Source organism: Nyctereutes procyonoides, unplaced genomic scaffold (genome assembly GCF_905146905.1).
Source record: "Nyctereutes procyonoides isolate TBG_1078 unplaced genomic scaffold, NYPRO_anot_genome, whole genome shotgun sequence".
Classification (NCBI taxonomy): domain Eukaryota; kingdom Metazoa; phylum Chordata; class Mammalia; order Carnivora; family Canidae; genus Nyctereutes; species Nyctereutes procyonoides.
In genome coordinates this window covers 33819085-33841364 of record NW_026575140.1, presented here as the reverse complement: position 1 = coordinate 33841364, position 22280 = coordinate 33819085, and the positions used below count along the sequence as shown (strand labels likewise).

The following is a 22280-nucleotide window of genomic DNA, read 5'->3' as shown; positions in this document are numbered from 1 at the left end:
GCAAAATGTACAGAGTAGTCACATGTACATTAGGCCACAGGTAGCAGGCAAGATTCAACTGATTAAATACATACCAATTATAAATCGTCATTTGGCTGAAACAGCCAAATAATACTCCCCAAATCCATAGCAGCCCAGACTATCAGAATCAAGCAGACCACTTTCTAGAAAAATGAAGAAGATTTTTAAAGAGATGTCTCAGGAGACATATAAGTTTATAGGGAGGATGAAACAGCACTTCCCACCTCACCTGAAGAACCAGGAGGCAGTGGGAACTTACTGTTACTGAACTTAGTGTTGGAAAGTTCTTTGTGGAGATTAGGAAATTAAGTTCAACAACAACAACTAAAAAGAACCATCTCCAAGCAATAATTTTATTTCTCCTTCAACAATAAATACACCTAAGTTATCCTTCCAAATCCCATCTCCTGATTAAATGCCCTTAATATTGAAACTTCTCATTATCTTTACCTGTGATTTAGTCCCACTTGGCAATTATAAGGTTAGCTTTAAAACCATGACTTTGAAGCTCAAGCCTTACAGCACTGGCTGCTTAGGCACCTCGCAATTAGTTTCCTTTGTATACAGAATAGCACCTTTTGGCTACATACACCCCCAATTTTCATGTCAATGAAGCAATGGAGGCTTTTCACCCATCCAGAAGCTATGTTTTGATGCGTTTGCCTTCTATGGCATCAAATATGTCCTCTAAGGCCTTCTCCACACACTGGAGAAACTCCCGGGCATTGCGGCCTGGATAGGAGGAGACGTTGCAGCCTATCCACTTGTCATGAACAGCATACCCAATGCCAAAGCCATCAGGGACCACAGGGGCAAAGCCGCCAATGTTCACTGTTGAGCTGCTCAGTGTACTTGTGGACAGGATGTTGTGGTTTATCTGTCTGTATGCAGGGTCCAGGAAGAGCTCAGGCAGAGCAATCCCCTTGGCTGCTGCCAGGTACCGCAGAGCAAATAAGTGTCGGTCAAAGCCCTGGCCTGTTAGAGACAAAAGAGAAAACCAGTCTCAGAATCCCAGAACTAACTGAAAAGGGCCTTAGTAAAAACCCCCACCTGTGGTAGGAGGCCCCTTCACAGCATCTTTGAGAGTGGAAGAAGCGTCTGCCTGCTTATGCATGCACACCTCCAACTCACTAACCTCTACAGTTGAGCCTAAAATGAAAGCATGACTTTTTAAAAATTTTGACAATGGAGGAGAGAGGGGGCAAGATCGTGGAAGAGTAGGAGTCCTTGATTCATATGGTTCCCCAAACTTACCTGGAAAACTTTCAAAACATCCTGGACACCTATGAATTCAACCTGAGATGTAAAGAGAGAACAGCTGGAATGCTACAGAGAGAAAAGTGATGGCTTCTGACAAGGTAGGACGGCAGAAAAGAGGAAAGGTGGGGGCGGGGAGCCTCGGAAAGCCAGGGCAGGAAGGCAGAGCAGAGGAAAGCTGCAGAAGGAAAGCGGTACAACAGACAATCAGGAATGTCAGAAATCTGCACCTGAAAGAGCCTTCCCTGACTGAAAAGTGCTCAGTGGGGAAATAGGACAGAATCACAGGAGGGGCAGTGAAGTCTCAATATTCCTGGAGACACAATAAGGATAGGGGTGCCCAGGAGAAAGCTCACCACAAACCATAGTCATATCCGATAAAGGGCTGGAACCCTGCAACCCTCCTGGAGCATCTAGGAGAAGCTAGCCAGGGATGTGGGCCAGCTCCTGAGCTTCTTTACCCTAAAGCCCGGCAACAGATGGAGGCAGGCTGTCCTCCATTCCCTTTGGGAGAGGCAGACCCTGGGAGCGCAGGTCCTCAATCCAAGGGTGCTCCAGAGGACAATGCTGGCTATCTTCTCTTCCCTCTGGGACAGGCAGAACTGGGGAGGACCCAGGATGGCGAGAACTCTCCTGCTGCTGGGCGCCCTTCAATCTGTGCTCAGTGCCCCCACGCCTGCCCCTGGGAGCATGTAGGCCAGTGTGCACTGGGAGACTACAGTTTGGTACATGTGTGGAGCTCTGGGCTCTGGGGCTGGAGATCTGGCCACTGCCATTTTTATTTTCTTCTTTTCGCCTTTCACCTGGGTGAGGTGGCAGCCTCTAGGGAACAAAGGCCTCACAGGATAAACAGCTCACACTGAGCCAGGCCACCAGGCAAGGGGTGGGGCATCTCCCGCCAGGCATGGACACCTAAGAATCAGCCCAGCAGGCCACCCCCATCCCCCCAGAAGACCAGCTGGAAGAACAGGGGAAGAGCAAGTGTACTGAGCAAGTAGCACTGGAAAGCTCCAGGACTCAGGGAAAATAGTATATAGAACTTGAAGTTTTTTTTCTGATTCATGTATCTTTCAGGTTAAAAATTTCCAATATTTTTTCTCTTTTCCTGCCTTAACTACAATATTTTACCAACTCTTTGTTTTTAAGTTTTTTCCTTTTTGACTTTCATATTTCCATAATTATATGTCTTGGATATAGTCTTCATTTTTGGATTCCTTTCAATGAATTCAATTTAATTTTGGTAGATATATGAATTATGGGTTTTTGTTTTTTGTTTCTTGTTTTTTATAAAAGATTTTATTTATTCAGGAGAGACACACACAGATAGAGGAAGAGACACAGGCAGAGGGAGAAGCAGGCTCCCCACAGGGGACTCAATCCCCGGACTGGGATCACTCCCTGAGCCAAAGGCAGATGCTCAACTGCTAAGCCACTCAGGCATCCCTTGTTTTGTTTTACAGTGGTGGAAATTAGTGCTTTCTAACACAGAGACCAAAATACACCCAGAACCAAGTGGAACACCATGCTGATTCATTCTGTGAGACTATATTCTTTCTTCTTTCCCATTCTGCCCCCCTCTCTTATCTTGTTTCTGTTTTTGTGGTTGATGTTGGGTCTCTATATAAGTTTTGCTGGTTATGTAAATTTGGAATTTAGCATCTTCTAACATACAGAATAAAATACACCCAGAACCAAAAGGATCACCCTCACTCTGTGAGACTATATTCTCTCTCCACCACCACTTCCTCCCCACCCCAACCCCCTTTTAAAATTCTTACTATTTTTTTTATTTGTTTTTCACTTTCATGGTCCTTTTGTTTTATTTTGTTCTGTTTTTATTTTTATTTTATTTTCTAGTCGCTGACCTCTTTGGAATTGTCTAGGGTGTATTTTACTTAGGTCGTGGCTGATATTTTTGACTCTGCTCACTCATACAGCCATTCTACACTGGGCAAAATGTCTAGAAAGAAGAATTCACCACAGAAGAAGGAACCAGAAGTAATACTCTGTCACAGACCTACTTGATATGGATTTAAGTAGTATGTCAGAGATATAATTCAGAAATACAATTATAAAATTACTGATGGCTCTGGGAAAAAAAGCATAAAGGACTCTAGAGATTCTCTTACTGCAGAACTGAGATCTAATTGGGTTGAAATAAAAAATACTTTAACTGAGATGCACTCTAAACTGGATGCTCTAACTGCTAGGGTTAATGAGGTAGAAGAGAGAGTGAGTGACATAGAAGACAAGTTGATGGAAAGGAAGGAAGCTGAGGAAAAAAGAGAAAAACAATTAAGAGCCCACGAGGAATGCTTACGGAAATAAACAATAGCTTGAGAAGGAATAATATCTGTCTTATTGGAATCCCAGAAGAGAGAGAAAGAGAACTGGAATATATTTGAACAAATCATAGCTGAGAACTTCCCTAATCTGGGAAAGAAGACAGGCACTCAGATCCAAGAGACAGAGAGGGACCCCCCACTTCCAATCAACAAAAACTCATCAACACCCTGACATATAATAGTGAAGCTTGCAAATTTCAAAGATAAAGAGAATATTCTAAAAGCAGCTCAAGACAAGAGATTGTTAACTTATATGGGGAGAAATATCAGATTAACAGCAGACCTATCTATCCACAGAGACCTGGCAGGCCAGAAAGAGCTGGCATGATATATTCAGGGTACTAAATGAGAAAAACATGCAGCCATGAATATTTATCCAGCAAGGCTGTCATTCAGAATAGAAGGAGAGATGAAGAGCTTCTAGGATAGACAGAAACTGACAGAATATGTGACCACTAAACCCGCTCTGCAAGAAATATTAAAGGGGACCCTGTAAGAAAAAGAGGGAGCCCAAAGAAACAATCTGCAGAAATGGACTGTATAGGTAATACTATGACACTAAAGTCATATCTTTCAACAGTTACTCTGAAAGTGAATGGGCTAAATGATCCCATCAAAAGATGCAGGGTATCGGACTGGATAAAAAAGGAAGACCCATCTATATGCTGTCTACAAGAGACTCATTTTTGACCTAAGGACACCTCCAAACTGAAAATGAAGGAATGGAAAACCATTTACCATTCAAATGGCCCTCAAAAGAAAGCTGGGGTAGCAATCTTCATATCAGATAAATTAGATTTTAAACCAAATACTGGGGACACCTGGATGGCTCAGAGATTAAGCTCTGCTTTTGGTTCAGGGCACGATCCTGGAGTTCAGGGATCGAGTCCCACATCAGGCTCCCCTCAGGAAGCCTGCTTCTCCCTCTGCCTATGTCTCTGCCTTTCTCTCTCTCTCTCTCTCTCTCTCTCTCTCTGTCTCTCATGAACAAATAAAATCTTTTAAAAAATAAAAACACTGTACTAAGAGATGAAGAGGGACACTATAACATACTTAGAGGGTCTATCCCACAAGAAGACCTAACAATTATGAATATTTATGCTCCAATGTGGGAGCAGCCAAGTATATCAATCAACTAATAACCAAAGTCAAGAGATACATAGATAATAATACATTAGTAGTAGGAGACTTCAACACAGCACTCTCAGCAAAAGACAGATATAAGCAGAACATCACCAAAGAAAGAAGGGCCTTGAATGATACACTGGACCAAATAGATTTCACACACACACACACACACACACACACACACACACACACACACACACAGAATATGCAACTGAATCCTAATGAAACTGAATACACATTCTTCTCAAGTGCATGTGGAACTTTCTCCAGAATAGACCACATACTGGGTCACAAATCAGGTCTCAGCCAATACCAAAAGATTGGGATTATTCTCTGCATATTTTCAGACCACAATGCTTTGAACTCAATCACAAGAAGAAATTTGGAAGAAACTTAAACATTTGGAGGTTAAAGAGCACCCTACTAAAAGATGAATGGGTCAACCAGGAAATTAGAGAATTAACAAGATTCATGGAAACTAATGAAAATACAACCGTTCAAAATCTTTGGGATGGGCAGTCCGGGTGGCTCAGCGGCTTAGCACCGCCTTCAGCCCAGGGCATGATCCTGGAGACCCGGGATCGAGTCCCACGTCGGGCTCCCTGCATGGAGTCTGCTTCTCCCTCTGCCTGTGTCTCTGCCTCTCTCTCTCTGTGTTTTCATGAGTAAATACACAAAATCTTTAAAAAAAAAAATCTTTGGGATACTGCAAAAGTGGTCCTAAGAGGGAAATACATAGCAACACAAGCCTCCCTCAAAAAATTGGAAAAACTTCAAATATACAAGCTAACCTTGCTACCTAGAGGAACTGGAGAAAGAACAGAAAATAAAGCCTAAACCAACCAGATGAAGAAAGATAATAAAGTTTAGAGCAGAACTCAATGAAATAGAGACCAAAAGAACAGTAGAACAGATCAATAAAACTAGGAGCTGGTTCTTTAAAAGAATTAATTAGCTAAATCCCTAGCCAGTCTTATTAAAAAGAAAGACTCAAATTAATAAAATCACAAATAAAAGAGGAGAGATCACAACCAATACCAAGGAAGTACAAACAATTTAAAAAACATAAGCAACTATATGCCAACAAATTAGGTAATCTGGAAGAAATGGATGCATTTCTGGAAACCTATAAATTACCAAAACTGGAACAGGAAGAAATAGAAAACCTGAACCGGCCAATAACTGACGAGGAAATTGAAGCAGTTATCAAAAACCTCCCAAGACATGAAAGTCCAGGGCCAGATTCTATCAAACATTTTAAGAAGAAATAATACCGGGGGAGGGGCAAGATGGCGAGAGAGTAGGGTCCCCAAATCACCTGTCCCCACCAAATTACCTAGATAACCTTCAAATCATCCTGAAAATCTACGAATTCGGCCTGAGGTTTAAAGAGAGACCAGCTGGAACGCTACAGTGAGAAGAGTTCGCGCTTCTATCAAGGTAGGAAGACGGGGAAAAAGAAATAAAGAAGCAAAAGGCCTCCGAGGGGGAGGGGCCCCGCGAGGAGCCGGGCTGAGGCCGGGGCGAGTGTCCCCAGGACAGGAGAGCCCCGTCCCGGAGAAGCAGGAGCTGCACCAACCTTCCCGGGCGGCAAGGGGCCCGCAGGGAGTTGGAGCAGGACCCAGGAGGGCGGGGATGCCCTCGGGCTCCCGGGGACACTAACAGACACCTGCGCCCCGGGAGAGTGCGCCGAGCTCCCTAAGGGCTGCAGCGCGCACGGCGGGACCCCGAGCAGCTCGGAGGGGCTCGGGCGGCGGCTCCGCGGAGGGGGCTGCGGGGCGGGAGCGCGAATCCAACAGCGCAGGCCCCGGAGCACAGGGCGCCGGACACAGCCCAGGATCCGGCCTCCCCCGGGACAGGCAGAGGCCGGGAGGGCCCAGGACAGCAAGGACGCTCCTGCCCCGAGCTGAGCAGATCAGCGGCCCCGCCCCGGAGCCTCCAGGCCCTGCAGACGAGAGCCCCATAGTTCCTGCCGAGGCTGAATCCAGGCTTCCAGAGTTGCCATAGCAACTGCGGCAGTTCCTCCTGGGGCCTCACGGGGTAAATACCCCCCGCTGAGCCCCGCAGCAGGCAGGGGCAGAGCAGCTCCCCCAAGTGCTAACACCTGAAAATCAGCACAACAGGCCCCTCCCCCAGAAGACCAGCTGGATGGACCAGTTCCAGGGGAAGTCAAGGGACTTAAAGTCTACAGATTCAGAAGATACTCCCCCGTGGTTTTTTTTTTTTCTTTTTTCTTTTCTTTTTGATTTCTGATTGCTTCCCCCACCCCCCCTTTTTTTTTACCTTTCTTTTTCTTCTCTTTTTTTTTCCTTTTTTTTTTCTTCTTTTTCTTTTTTCTTTTTCTCTTTTCTTTCCTTCTCTCTCTTTCTCTCCTTTTCCCAATACAACTTGTTTTTGGCCACTCTGCACTGAGCAAAATGACTAGAAGGAAAACCTCACCTCAAAAGAAAGAATCAGAAACAGCCCTCTCTCCCACAGAGTTACAAAATCTGGATTACAATTCAATGTCAGAAAGCCAATTCAGAAGCACTATTCTACAGCTACTGGTGGCTCTAGAAAAAAGCATTAAGGACTCACGAGACTTCATGACTGCAGAATTTAGATCCAATCAAGCAGAAATTAAAAATCAATTGAATGAGATGCAATCCAAACTAGAAGTCCTAACGACGAGGGTTAACGAGGTGGAAGAACGAGTGAGTGACATAGAAGACAAGTTAATGGCAAAGAGGGAAACTGAGGAAAAAAGAGACAGACAATTAAAAGACCATGAAGACAGATTAAGGGAAATAAATGACAGCCTAAGGAAGAAAAACCTACATTTAATTGGGGTTCCCGAGGGCGCCGAAAGGGACAGAGGGCCAGAATATGTATTTGAACAAATCCTAGCTGAAAACTTTCCCAATCTGGGAAGGGAAACAGGCATTCAGATCCAGGAAATAGAGAGATCCCCCCCTAAAATCAATAAAAAACCGTTCAACACCTCGACATTTAATAGTGAAGCTTGCAAATTCCAAAGATAAAGAGAAGATCCTTAAAGCAGCAAGAGACAAGAAATCCCTGACTTTCATGGGGAGGAATATTAGGGTAACAGCAGACCTCTCCACAGAGACGTGGCAGGCCAGAAAGGGCTGGCAGGATATATTCAGGGTCCTAAATGAGAAGAACATGCAACCAAGAATACTTTATCCAGCAAGGCTCTCATTCAAAATGGAAGGAGAGATAAAGAGCTTCCAAGATAGGCAGGAACTGAAAGAATATGTGACCTCCAAACCAGCTCTGCAAGAAATTTTAAGGGGGACTCTTAAAATTCCCCTTTAAAGAAGTTCAGTGGAACAATCCACAAAAACAAGGACTAAATAGATATCATGATGACACTAAACTCATATCTGTCAATAGTAACTCTGAACGTGAACGGGCTTAATGACCCCATCAAAAGGCGCAGGGTTTCAGACTGGATAAAAAAGCAGGACCCATCTATTTGCTGTCTACAAGAGACTCATTTTAGACAGAAGGACACCTACAACCTGAAAATAAAAGGTTGGAGAACCATTTACCATTCAAATGGTTCTCAAAAGAAAGCAGGGGTAGCCATCCTTATATCAGATAAACTAAAATTTACCCCGAAGACTGTAGTGAGAGACGAAGAGGGACACTATATCATACTTAAAGGATCTATCCAGCAAGAGGACTTAACAATCCTCAATATATATGCCCCGAATGTGGGAGCTGCCAAATACTTAAACGAATTATTAACCAAAGTGAAGAAATACTTAGATAATAATACACTTATACTTGGTGACTTCAATCTAGCTCTTTCTACCCTCGATAGGTCTTCTAAGCACAACATCTCCAAAGAAACGAGAGCTTTAAATGATACACTGGACCAGATAGATTTCACAGATATCTACAGAACTTTACATCCAAACTCAACTGAATACACATTCTTCTCAAGTGCACATGGAACTTTCTCCAGAATAGACCACATACTGGGTCACAAATCGGGTCTGAACCGATACCAAAAGATTGGGATCGTCCCCTGCATATTCTCAGACCATAACGCCTTGAAATTAGAACTCAATCACAAGAAGAAGTTTGGAAGGACATCAAACACGTGGAGGTTAAGGACCATCCTGCTAAAAGATAAAAGGGTCAACCAGGAAATTAAGGAAGAATTAAAAAGATTCATGGAAACTAATGAGAATGAAGATACAACCGTTCAAAATCTTTGGGATGCAGCAAAAGCAGTCCTGAGGGGGAAATACATCGCAATATAAGCATCCATTCAAAAACTGGAAAGAACTCAAATACAAAAGCTAACCTTACACATAAAGGAGCTAGAGAAGAAGCAGCAAATCGACCCGACACCCAGCAGAAGAAGAGAGTTAATTAAAATTCGAGCGGAACTCAACGAAATTGAGACCAGAAGAACTGTGGAACAGATCAACAGAACCAGGAGTTGGTTCTTTGAAAGAATTAAAAGATAGATAAACCATTAGCCAACCTTATTAAAAAGAAGAGAGAGAAGACTCAAATTAATAAAATCATGAATGAGAAAGGAGAGATCACTACCAACACCAAGGAAATACAAACAATTTTTAAAACATATTATGAACAGCTCTATGCCAATAAATTAGGCAATCTAGAAGAAATGGACGCATTCCTGGAAAGCCACAAACTACCAAAACTGGAACAGGAAGAAATAGAAAACCTGAACAGGCCAATAACCAGGGAGGAAATTGAAGAAGTCATCAAAAACCTCCCAAGACACAAGAGTCCAGGGCCAGATGGCTTCCCAGGGGAATTCTATCAAACGTTTAAAGAAGAAATCATACCTATTCTACTAAAGCTGTTTGGAAAGATAGAAAGAGATGGAGTACTTCCAAATTCATTCTATGAGGCCAGCATCACCTTAATTCCAAAACCAGACAAAGACCCCACCAAAAAGGAGAATTACAGACCAATATCCCTGATGAACATGGATGCAAAAATTCTCAAGATACTAGCCAATAGGATCCAACAACACATTAAGAAAATTATTCACCATGACCAAGTAGGATTTATCCCGGGACACAAGGCTGGTTCAACACTCGTAAAACAATCAATGTGATTCATCATATCAGCAAGAGAAAAACCAGAACCATATGATCCTCTCATTAGATGCAGAGAAAGCATTTGACAAAATACAGCATCCATTCCTGATCAAAACTCTTCAGAGTGTAGGGATAGAGGGAACTTTCCTCGACATCTTAAAAGCCATCTACGAAAAGCCCACAGCAAATATCATTCTCAATGGGGAAGCACTGGGAGCCTTTCCCCTAAGATCAGGAACCAGACAGGGATGTCCACTCTCACCACTGCTATTCAACATAGTATTGGAAGTCCTAGCCTCAGCAATCAGACAACAAAAAGACATTAAAGGCATTCAAATTGGCAAAGAAGAAGTCAAACTCTCCCTCTTCGCCGATGACATGATACTCTACATAGAAAACCCAAAAGCCTCCACCCCAAGATTGCTAGAACTCATACAGCAATTTGGTAGCGTGGCAGGATACAAAATCAATGCCCAGAAATCAATGGCATTTCTATACACTAACAATGAGACTGAAGAAAGAGAAATTAAGGAGTCAATCCCATTTACAATTGCACCCAAAAGCATAAGATACCTAGGAATAAACCTAACCAAAGAGGTAAAGGATCTATACCCTAAAAACTAGAGAACACTTCTGAAAGAAACTGAGGAAGACACAAAGAGATGGAAAAATATTCCATGCTCGTGGATTGGCAGAATTAATATTGTGAAAATGTCAATGTTACCCAGGGCAATCTACACGTTTAATGCAATCCCTATCAAAATACCATGGACTTTCTTCAGAGAGTTAGAACAAATTATTTTAAGATTTGTGTGGAATCAGAAAAGTCCCCGAATAGCCAGGGGAATTTTAAAAAAGAAAACCATATCTGGGGGCATCACAATGCCAGATTTCAGGTTGTACTACAAAGCTGTGGTCATCAAGACAGTGTGGTACTGGCACAAAAACAGACACATAGATCAATGGAACAGAATAGAGAACCCAGAAGTGGACCCTGAACTTTATGGTCAACTAATATTCGATAAAGGAGGAAAGACGATCCACTGGAAGAAAGACAGTCTCTTCAATAAATGGTGCTGGGAAAATTGGACATCCACATGCAGAAGAATGAAACTAGACCACTCTCTTACACAAAGATAAACTCAAAATGGATGAAAGATCTAAAGGTGAGACAAGATTCCATCAAAATCCTAGAGGAGAACAAAGGCAACCACCCTTTTTGAACTTGGCCACAGTAACTTCTTGCAAGATACATCCACGAAAGCAAAAGAAACAAAAGCAAAAATGAACTATTGGGACTTCATCAAGATAAGAAGCTTTTGCACAGCAAAGGATACAGTCAACAGAACTAAAAGACAACCTACAGAATGGGAGAAGATATTTGCAAATAACATATCAGATAAAGGGCTAGTTTCCAAAATCTATAAAGAACTTATTAAACTCAACAGCAAAGAAACAAACAATCCAATCATGAAATGGGCAAAAGACATGAAGAGAAATCTCACAGAGGAAGACATAGACATGGCCAACATGCACATGAGAAAATGCTCTGCATCACTTGCCATCAGGGAAATACAAATCAAAACCACAATGAGATACCACCTCGCACCAGTGAGAATGGGGAAAATTAACAAGGCAGGAAACAACAAATGTTGGAGAGGATGAGGAGAAAAGGGAACACTCTTACACTGTTGGTGGGAATGTGAACTGGTGCAGCCACTCTGGAAAACTGTGTGGAGGTTCCTCAAAGAGTTAAAAATAGACCTGCCCTATGACCCAGTAATTGCACTGCTGGGTATTTACCCCAAAGATTCAGATGCAATGAAACGCCGGGACACCTGCACCCCGATGTTTCTAGCAGCAATGTCCACAATAGCCAAACTGTGGAAGGAGCCTCGGTGTCCATCGAAAGATGAATGGATAAAGAAGATGTGGTTTATGTATACAATGGAGTATTACTCAGCCATTAGAAACGACAAATACCCACCATTTGCTTCAGCGTGGATGGAACTGGAGGGTATTGTGCTGAGTGAAGTAGGTCAATCGGAGAAAGACAAACAGTGTATGTTCTCATTCATTTGGGGAATATGAATAATAGTGAGAGAGAATATAAGGGAAGGGAGAAGAAATGTGTGGGAAATATCAGAAGGGGACACAGAACATAAAGACTCCTAACTCTGGGAAACGAGCTGGGGTGGTGGAGGGGGAGGAGGGTGGGGGGTGGGGGTGAATGGGTGACGGGCACTGAGGGGGACACTTGACAGGATGAGCACTGGGTGTTATTCTGTATGTTGGTAAATTGAACACCAATAAAAATTAATTTATAAAAAAAAAAGAAGAAGGAATAATACCGACTCTACTAAAGTTGTTTCAAAGGATAGAAATAGAGGGAATACTTCCAAACTTGTTCTATGAGGCCAGCATTACCTCAATCCCAAAACTAAAGACCCCACCAAAAAGGAAAATTACAGATCAATATCCCTGACGAAAATGGATATAAAAATTCTCACCAAGATACTAGCCAATAGGATCCAACAGTACATTAAGAGGATTATTTACCATGACCAAGTAGGATTTAACCCCAGGATGCAAGGGCGGTTAAACATTTATAAAACAATCAACATGATAGATCACATCAATAAAAGAAAAGACAAAAACCATATGATCCTCTCAACAGATGCAGAGAAAGCATTGGACAAAATATAGCATCCATTCTTGATTAAAACTCTTCAAAGTGTAGGGATAGAGGGAACATTCCTCAATATCATGAAAGCCATGTATGAAAAGCCCACAGCAAATATCATTCTCAATGGGGAAAAACTGAGAGTCTTTCCTCTAAGATCAGGAACACAACAGGGATGTTTCCTCTCACCACTGTTATTCAACATAGCACTGGAAGTCCTAGCCTCAGCAATCAGACAACAAAAAGAAATAAAAGGCATTCATACTGGCAAAGAAATCAAATGCTCCCTCTTTGCAGATGACATGATATTGTATATAGAAAACCCAAAAGACTCCACCCCAAGATTGCTAGAACTCATACAGCAGTTCAGCAATGTGACAGGATACAAAATCAATGCACAGGTATCAGTGGCATTTTTGTAGACTAACAATGAGACTGAAGAAAGAGAAATAAGCAATCAATTCCATTTAGAACTGCACCCAAAACCGTAAGATATCTAGGAATAAACCTAGAACTACACTCTAGTATAGTTTGGAACTACACTCCAAAAAATTATAGAATGCTTATGAAAGAAATGGAAGAAGACATAAAAAGATGGAAAAACATCCTACGCTCATGGATGGGAAGAATAAATATTGTGAAAATGCCTATGCTACCCAGGACAATCTATATTCAGTGCAATCCCTATCAAAATACCATGGACTTTCTCCACAGAGTTGGAACAAATAAGCTTAAGATTTGTATGAAATCAGAAAAGACCCCAAATAGCCAGAGGAATGTTGAAAAAGAAAACCAAAGCTGGGGGCATCACAATGCCTGACTTTAAGCTGTATCACAAAGCTGTGATTATTAAGACAGCCACTCTGGAAAACAGTATGGAGGTTCCTTAAGAGATTAAAAACAGAACTACCCTATGACCCAGCAATTGCACTACTGGATATTTACCCCAAAGATACTGATGTAGTGAAACACCGGGACACCTGCACCCCAATGTTGACAGCAGCAATGTCCACAATAGCCAAACTGTGGAAGGAGCCACGATGTCCTTCGACAGATGAATGGATGAAGATGTGGTGTGTATACACACACACACACACACACACATACACAATAGAACATTACTCGGCCATCAGAAAGGACAAATACCATTTACACTGACATGGATGGAACTGGAAGGTATTATGCTGAGTGAAATAAGTCAATCAGAGAAGGATAATCATCATATGGTTTCACTTATATGTGGAATATAAGAAATAATGAAAGGGACTATAAGGGAAAGGAGAAAAACTGAGTGGGGAAAAATTCGAGAGAAAAACAAACCATGAGAGACTCTTAAAACTGGGAAACAAAGGGTTGTGAAAGGGGAGGCAGGTGGCGGGATAGGGTGACTGGGTGACAGGCACTAAGGAGGGCATGTGATGGGATGAGCACTGAGTGTTATACTATATGTTGGCAAATTGAATTTAAACAAAAGGAAAAAATAAAAATAAAAAAGTAAAAAATTCTGACAATGAATCAGTCTAGTCAAACAGTCCAGAAAAATACATGAAGAGAGCTATGGATTCAAAACCAAAAATAAAACCCAAAGTCTAAGTCCAGTGTAAAAGACAAGATTGAGGCCCTGGAACAAAATGGAAAAGGTCTTGACCAGGGTTCTGATCTCAGCTCTTCTTCTCATGTGTTGTGTAATGCTGAGTCAGTGGCCGCAGTTTCTTACCCCTAAAATGGTGAGTGAGACCAGAATGTCTTGGAGATCTCTTTTACTTCCAGGACTTTTGGCTGCATGAAAGGACAGAACTGTGTGATCCTCCAGGTCCTTTCCAGGTCTAGAATTTTACCACAGAGAGGCAAAGGAAGGGTGATGTTTAGATTTGCGAAGAGTTTTTGAGATGGCTTATTTATAGGAACCCAACATACTATACTGCAAGTGAGGTAAAGTAAGAGGGGGCTGCAGGATTAGAAATCCTGAACTGTCAAAAGTCAGTCAGATGACCGATAAATAACAGAAAGAGAATTGTGTGTCACAGCTGAAAGTGGCCTTAAATGAGGATGAAGTTAGACCCATTTCTCCATCCCTGCTAAGGAGGAATGAACATCCTGATCCCTAGTGGCTGATCTGGCTGTTCAGACTGCTAGGGCAGAAAATTAATAACCATCCAGGAATTGACAGATGGATTAAACAATGTGAAAATCACATGGAGCAGGATGTTTCTGAGGCTTAGCCCAGGGCTGAGGGCAACAAGGCCCAAGGGCCCCACCCCCCATCTCACCCATTGCTGCTTCCTTGGTCAGCTGGCCATGATACGTGGAGCACTCGACCATCATCTGGCAAAGCTCTCCAGCACTGTGTCTGGAGGGCTCCCTGACAAAAGCCTCGGAACACTTCTTTGTGAAGATGGAGGCTGGGCGGATGGTCTCAGTGCGGCCGTGCTTGAATGCTGCAGTGCTACACGACTCGTAGGTGGCCACTGTCCGCCCATACTGCCTCAGGAAGGCCATCTGGAAGGCCAACTGAGCTACTGCGTCAGGGCTCAGCTTCTGATTTTTCAAAAACTCTTTACCCCCTCTCTGAAATTGGATGAAGTCGATGGTGAGGGTTTTCACGATGGCATCAAACTTGTCCTTAGCAGCACCAATGCTGGCCTTCATGGCATCATCCAGCTTGAAGTTAAGTCTCCGCACGGCAGCAGAAGAGTCAGTGTGGGCCGGCTGGCTCTGTGGGGTGATAGCAGGGGCCTGAGTGCTATCTTTAAACACTTCATTAAAAAACCTGAGCACTGCCACACCATCACCCCAGGCATGCTCAAAGTGGACAGCCGCAGTGCCATCCTTGGCTAGAATGAGGTTAAAGGACTTATCAAACCAGCGGTTTGTGCCGTCACTGTGCAGCATGGTGTGAGACAGGTGGACAAGGTCCTTAATGGGGAAGTCATCTAGGCAGAGACAGAACACAGCAGTGTCCACTTTCCTCAGGGCCTCCTCATTGCCACCACTCACCAGCCTCTCCCTGAGCTCTGCCCAGACGTCTCGGTTCTCAGTGGTCAGATAGGCCAGGGGAAAGTCAGGGGTGGCGCTGCTGTCTGAGAGAATGTACTTCAGATGAGCCTGGATTTCAGAGGCGCTCACAATGTTTCCATCTTGATCTAGGACATCAAAAACATAGAAATGTCCTTTCCTTAGGACCAGAAGGTGCCTAGCGCTCTCATCAGTGACAAGTTCATCACGAACAGGCCTGGGTAAACGAGTTGAATTGAAAAGCCGAAAATACTGAGACATATCCAGGGGGTATGCGTTAACCAAGTAGGCGCCATACCAGGACAGAGAGGAAGGCACAAAGCGTATGAGTCTCTTGAAGGTGTCAGTGTCACTTTTGGCAGGGTTCAAATGGAAAACCTCTGGTTCCAAGAGACCGGTCCGGAGCGTCTTCAGAAACCGGATGGCCGAAATGGTCATGTTGGTCGCCCTGGTGAGCTGGTCATTATACTCCGACTTTGGGTCAGGGTGGAATGCCACGAATGGATTAAAGTTCAAGACGACGGGATCTCGAGCGGTTAGGTACATATCAAACCAGGGACCTGAAAGATAAAAGTGAACAAGAACATCACAAAAAGTTAATGTAGTCCCTAAAAATAAAATTTGAGAAGGAAAAATCATCAAGCATATGCAGGAAAAAATGATGTCAACCTCCAGAGGGTGAAAAGTCCCAATTATTTTTTCCATCTGCAGTAATTTGTGACATATAAATGGGATCACACAATATGTGGTATTTTGTATCTGGCTTCTATTACTATGTTTTTAAGGTTCAGCCATGTTGTAGCACATAAAAGACCACATATTGTGTCACTCTTTTGTATTGCTGAATAATGTTCCATTACATGGATAGACCACATTTTGTTTATGTATTCTTCCATTGGTAGACCTTTGGTTGTTTCCACTTTTTAGTTATTATGAATAATGCTGGTGTATATAGGTTTGTGTGTGGATGGTATTCTCAATTCTCTTGGAGAAACAGCTAGAAGTGGAATTGCTAGGTCATATGGGAAGTCTAAGTTTAGGCTTTTGGGGAACTGCAAGGTTGTCTTCCAAAGTGGCTGCACCATTACCACTGGCAGTGTGTGAGGGTTCTAATTTTTTGGCAACATTTATTATTGTTACAGTCTGTCTTTTTGACTGGAGCCATTCTGGTAGGTATATCATTGTGGTTTGGATTTGCATTTCCCTAAGTATATTTCTTTTTCTTTCTCATTCTGTTTCCTTTCTTGATTCTTAAAGAAGTACAGTAACACCTCACTTGCATTCCTGCTCGAACAAAACAGTTGTTAATTCCCACCCAATTTCCTTACGTTTTTCTTGTTTCATCTCCTTTCAGGGACAACATTCACATTTGGCTGTCTCCCTAACATGGGGGAAAGCATTCATCATCATTCTGTGTACTCTGTACATTTGCCCACTCACTTTTTAAAGAAATGTTTGAAAAGCAATTAGAAATAACAGTGCAGGGGATCCCTGGGTGGCTCAGCAGTTTACACCTGCCTTTGGCCCAGGGCGCAATCCTGGAGTCCCGGGATTGAGTCCCACGTCAGGCTCCCGGCATGGAGCCTGCTTCTCCCTCCTCCTGTGTCTCTGCCTCTCTCTCTCTCTGTCTATGATAAATAAATAAATCTAAAAAAAAAAAAAAAGAAAGAAAAAGAAATAACAGTGCATGTGGATCATCCAAACTAGCCTTCTAAATTCCTGGCTATTTTACCTGTAAAAATTCCAGAAGCAATGTTTTATCAGAAAATGTGTCTTCCAGGGAAGTTCCTGTTGAGATTAGCAAGTGTGGATAAAGTCTACAACTAAAAACCATTGCCCACTGGAGGGAATAATTTTCACATGTAAAGCACTGGAGGAAGGATTAGTCTATTATTCCTTTGTTGGTCCATTCACTCTATGTCATTCCTTGAGAACATGCTGCGCCATGCCCTGCCTAGTCTGGGGGTAGAGAGAGAAATGGGATGTGGACTCTGATCCAGATGAACTCTGGTGAAGGACACCAACAGAATTATAACAAGATGTGACACACTGAAATGGTAAGAGAAAAAGTATTATGGGTAAGATCCATTTGATGAAAGAAGACATGGATTTGTCTCTGATCCCTTCAATAAAAGAATTTTAAAGAGTACATAACCCAATAAGGCAAAGAGAATGAAACAGGAAACAAGAGAAATACTGAAAGTTGGAAAGCATTGAGACAACTGGTAATGACCAAAGCAGACTCAAGAATGCCAACTGTAAGCTGGTGGCTGAGAAAGCCAAGGGATAACATGACGTGCACAGCAGAACCCCCAGAGTGCTCAGTAATTGGCAGCCTTGATGTATCTGATTGAAACAATGTTTTTAATTGGACCCCATCTCCTACCCCCCAGATTCCCTCCCTGCTCTAGTAGATTTAAGATTTCCTCTCAGGAGAAAGTAAAACTGGGGAGCTGAAGTCACAGCTAAGATCTCAAGCCTTCTTCCCTGATCCTACTCCTTCAACAGTAGCAGCTGGACACATCCCTTTTGGCAGTTTAATGGAAAAGCCTTTTCGGGGAGTCTAACCCAGAGATATTAACATTAGGGGCCCCCCAAGGAAATGGTTTAGCCTGTGAAGTGAAGCTGTGAAGCTGTGATGGACCAGCTCCACCCTTATCCACAGAGCTTCCAACAGCTTTTTATTATCTCGCTTGAATCTAAGACAACAAAGATGGAATATGAAAGATCTGAAGAAAGGAAAGAGGGCAAAACAAACAGGAAAAAAGCACCTTGGAGACAGACTATGAAGGAAGATGAGAGGATAAAAAAAACTTCCCCAATAAATTATTAAACACATAGAAAACTAAACAAACGCATAAGAAATTATCAATGTCAGGAAAAAAACGTTCATACAGGAATAGGAACAATAATTTCAATATGCTCCACAACTCAGCTGACGATAGTGTTCATATGGTCCTAACAGTATAAACAGTAAGTATTGAGCAAACTAAAATGACAAGCACAGTGGTAACCATGGAATGGAATGTGTGCCTGTACACTTGGGCATGTGGAAGGGATATAGACACTGCCCAAATCTGGTCTTCCAGCTGAAAAAGTGAAGATGTAGGAGGATGGGGATATGGGTCAAAAGAAGGACTGGCTGAAAGTGAGGAGCAGGAAACTTAGAGGAGGGTCAGGAACTTGCTGTTTTTCCAAAGAAGCCCGGCACAACTATTTGATTCTTTAAACTATGTGCATGTATAACCTTATTAAAATATAAACTGAATTATAGGACGCCTGGGTGGCTCAGTGGTTTGGCGCCTGCCTTGCGCCCAGGGTGTGATCCTGGAGACCTGGGATCGAGTCCCACAACGGGCTCCCTGCATGGAGCCTGCTTCTCCCTCTGCCTGTGTCTCTGCCTCTCTCTCTCTGTATCTCTCATGAATAAATAAATAAAATCTTTAAAAATATATACATATATATAAACTGAATTAAAAGAAGTGCTGTGGGAACAGAGGTGGAAACAATCAACTGAATGGAGAGGGAGGAGGACTGCAAGTTTCCCTGGAAAAATCATGCCCACCTGTTTGTTTTTTTTCTTTTTGTTTTAAATTGAGATGTAACTGACAATGAAACATGATATTGCTTTCAGGTGTACAACCCAATGATTTGGTATCTGTATATATTGTATAATGATCAACACAATAGGTCTAGGTAACATGCATTACCCACTACTGTCACAAAATTGTCTTTTCTTGTGATGATAATTCTTAGGATCTATACTCTTAATGACTTTCAAATATACAATGGTATTATTAATTACAGTCACGATGCTATACATTATACCCCATGACTTCTTTCTTTTATAACTGGAAGTTAGTACCTTTCGACCCCCTTCAGTTTCCCCACCACCACCACCACCCCAACCCCCACCAACATTTATGGCAACCACATACTTGGGTCTTAAAGAAAGAATTTGCTAGGTTAAAAAATGGTAGTGGGAACAACATGGATAAAGACATAGAAGAACGAAAGACAAAAGGGTGAGAGAACAGTGAGCTGCCAAGTTTCGTTGAGGCATGAGAGTGTGGGTAACAAAAGAGATGAGGCTGGAAAGATCAGTTATGCCACATTGTGAAGGATCTAGGATGATATACACAGGGCATAGGACTTAATCCTGCATCCTTTTCACAGAATCAATGATTAGGCTCTTCAGCACAAACTCCAGGTGAGATCTTAGTAAAGGAGGAACTCATTTGGCCTTAATGTTACCTCAGAAAGAGTGGATGAGACATTACTCTGGTAAGCTGGTCTTACCAAAAATATTTTAAGACCAAAACAGGAGGAAAGATGCCTTACTTTCCATTGTGGAGGGCTCAGGGAATATCACACCCACAGTCCAGTCCACCTACCTGAAATGTAGCTCGTATGTTTATTCTGCTTGTCCTGAGCAACCAGCTGCTCATGCAGTTCTTTTCCAATCCCATTTTCAAAACTCTTGCAAAACTGTTCTGTTTTCCTGAAATGTTCAAGAAAAGACAGAATCAGTCCATGGCAGGGAATATGTGATTTCTGGACTCATGGCCAAGAACTCTTACAATGAAATTGGGTTCCTGGTAGTATATCCCTAGGCTAAGACCAGAAAATCTCTCTGATCAGAAGAATAGCAGTCAATCCAAAACAGATAAATTTAGGAAAGCTTCTTAAAATGACTGGTTGGGAAGATCAATCAACATCTCATAAAACAACCTGTAATCTAGGAGCTGAGCATCTCCAGTCAGCATGGAGAAAAGGACATAAGTAGGCTTTAGAGTCAAGAAGAGCTGAGTTTTTAATTCTAGCTTTGTCACTGTCAAACTAAGTGACCTTGGACATGTCACTTGATCTCTCTGAGTCTCAGTTTCTTTATGTGTAAAACTGAGATAATATACTACTTTATGAGAATAAAAAATATTTTTAAAGCTAAGGATTCAGGATAGTTTAAAACATAATACTTAGTAATTGGTAGCTATTAAATCATTACCATATCAAGAGAGGCTTCAAAAGTGACTAATATGAAATATTTAAAAGCAGAGGAATACATTGTGAACGATTCATCTACATCCTCCACCATTGTTCAGGGAAGGACTCCGGGATTCTAATGATAGTGCCAGTTATCTGCACAAAACCTTCCAATATGGAAAAGTGAACTGCACTGGGATACAAGAACTTAACACAACCCACTTTTGACAATATCCAGTATTATCATCCAATTCCATGCTGAAGTAACTTCCTAGGACTGCCACAACATCCACAAACTGCATGGCTTAAAACAATAGAAATTTATTCTCTCATAGTTCTTTGAAGTCCAAAATGTTGACAGAACCATGTTCTCAGGACTCTAGGGGAGACTCTGGTCTTTCTGGTGTTACCAGCTATCCTTGTCATTCCTTGGTTTATTTATTGATGCATTCCAATCTGCCTCTGTCATCAAGGTCTGTGTCTGTATCTCTTCTCCTCTTCTTATAAGGATACCAGATTAAGGACCAGTCATACCAGATTAAGGACCCATTCTACTCCAGTATGACCTTACCTTAACTAATTACACCTGCAACAATCCTATGTCCAAATAAAGTCACATACTAAGGTTCCAAGAAGGGAATGAATCTGGGGGGCATACTACCCAACTCATTACACATGCTCACCAAGCAAAATTCTGGCCTGCCATATGCTCTCCTCAAAGAACTTCCTATAGAGAGTACATGTACCAGCTGGCCTCCAGGCCCACCTGACAGGATATAGTACAAATTTGGCATTCTGGCTTACAAGCCATTGCCTGTTGAGTCTAGTCAGAGAGACTCTCGCTTCAGGGCTGGCTCAGCCCTTCCTGGGTGAAAATCTATTTCCTGAACTTGAAAATGTAAGGACTAGGTCCCAGGTTCCCAGAGATTCAACTAAATCACAGACATTTCCTGAAGCTAGGTCCACTACTAATTGCCAGCCTCTTTTGAACCACCCAACTATGGTCATTCATGGTTCTCAGCATATACCTGAACTGGCCATCGTCTAAGAGAGGTTTCTGTGCACGCAGGTATCTCTTAATGGTGTCTTCAAGTTTGGGAATAGGCAGCCTGGGAAGAAAATACGTTAAGTGTAAGGGTGACAATATGTGAAAGAAATCAGTTAGCTTCATAAACCCAAACTAATAAATAATTACTGGATAATTAATTTCCTTCCCCAAAAAACCAATAATGGAAAGCCACAGGCAAATCAGAATAGAAGGATTTACTAATGCAAGTGTCAATGGTAACTTTTTAAAAAGTATAATTAGAATTTTTTAATGTCTTAATGATGAATTTTATAAGCAAGCTAAATATTCAAATAATAGATTCAAAATGGTGAAATAGAAGCTATCCAAAGCATTCCTGTTTTCTGGTCACAATTCTGATACCTGTGCTAACCCTGTACTGGCAGTTTTTATTCTATCATTAGTTTGGACAACTGCTTTTTTCTCCCCTGAGATGGAGAAAAGAAAGTTCTATTTTTTAAAATTTCTTGTGCATTTTATGACAGAGAATCATACAGAAATGAAACACGGGTCTGTCCAAGGGCCAGCCAAATATGGAATGAGCATGAAGTCATGCCGAGCCGCCAAGAGTCCTATGCAGAGAATCAGATCTTCCTGTTGCCTCCTTACTCATTCTCTACCAGTGCATTCCCAATGACAGCTATGGTGATGAAGCTACTGGTTCACCGTGAAAGGAAAACACACAGACAGCA

General features: G+C 42.2%; 1 protein-coding gene across 2 annotated transcripts in view; it reads right to left on the bottom strand.

Moving 5' to 3' along the window:
- Positions 1-360: 360 nt before the first annotated feature.
- Positions 361-22280, bottom strand: part of CPT2 (carnitine palmitoyltransferase 2) — a 32563-nt gene continuing 10643 nt past the window's right edge. The window contains exons 2-6 of one of the 2 annotated variants that reach the window (XM_055306553.1): positions 21551-21631; positions 19934-20040; positions 14795-16099; positions 14242-14350; positions 863-996 (exon numbers count right to left, since the gene is read on the bottom strand). In XM_055306553.1, the coding sequence (XP_055162528.1) occupies positions 14244-14350; positions 14795-16099; positions 19934-20040; positions 21551-21631 (1600 nt within the window). In that variant the 3' untranslated portion in view covers positions 863-996; positions 14242-14243. Of the gene's footprint in view, positions 997-14241; positions 14351-14794; positions 16100-19933; positions 20041-21550; positions 21632-22280 lie in introns of both variants that reach the window. The other variant, XM_055306552.1, reaches the window with a different exon arrangement.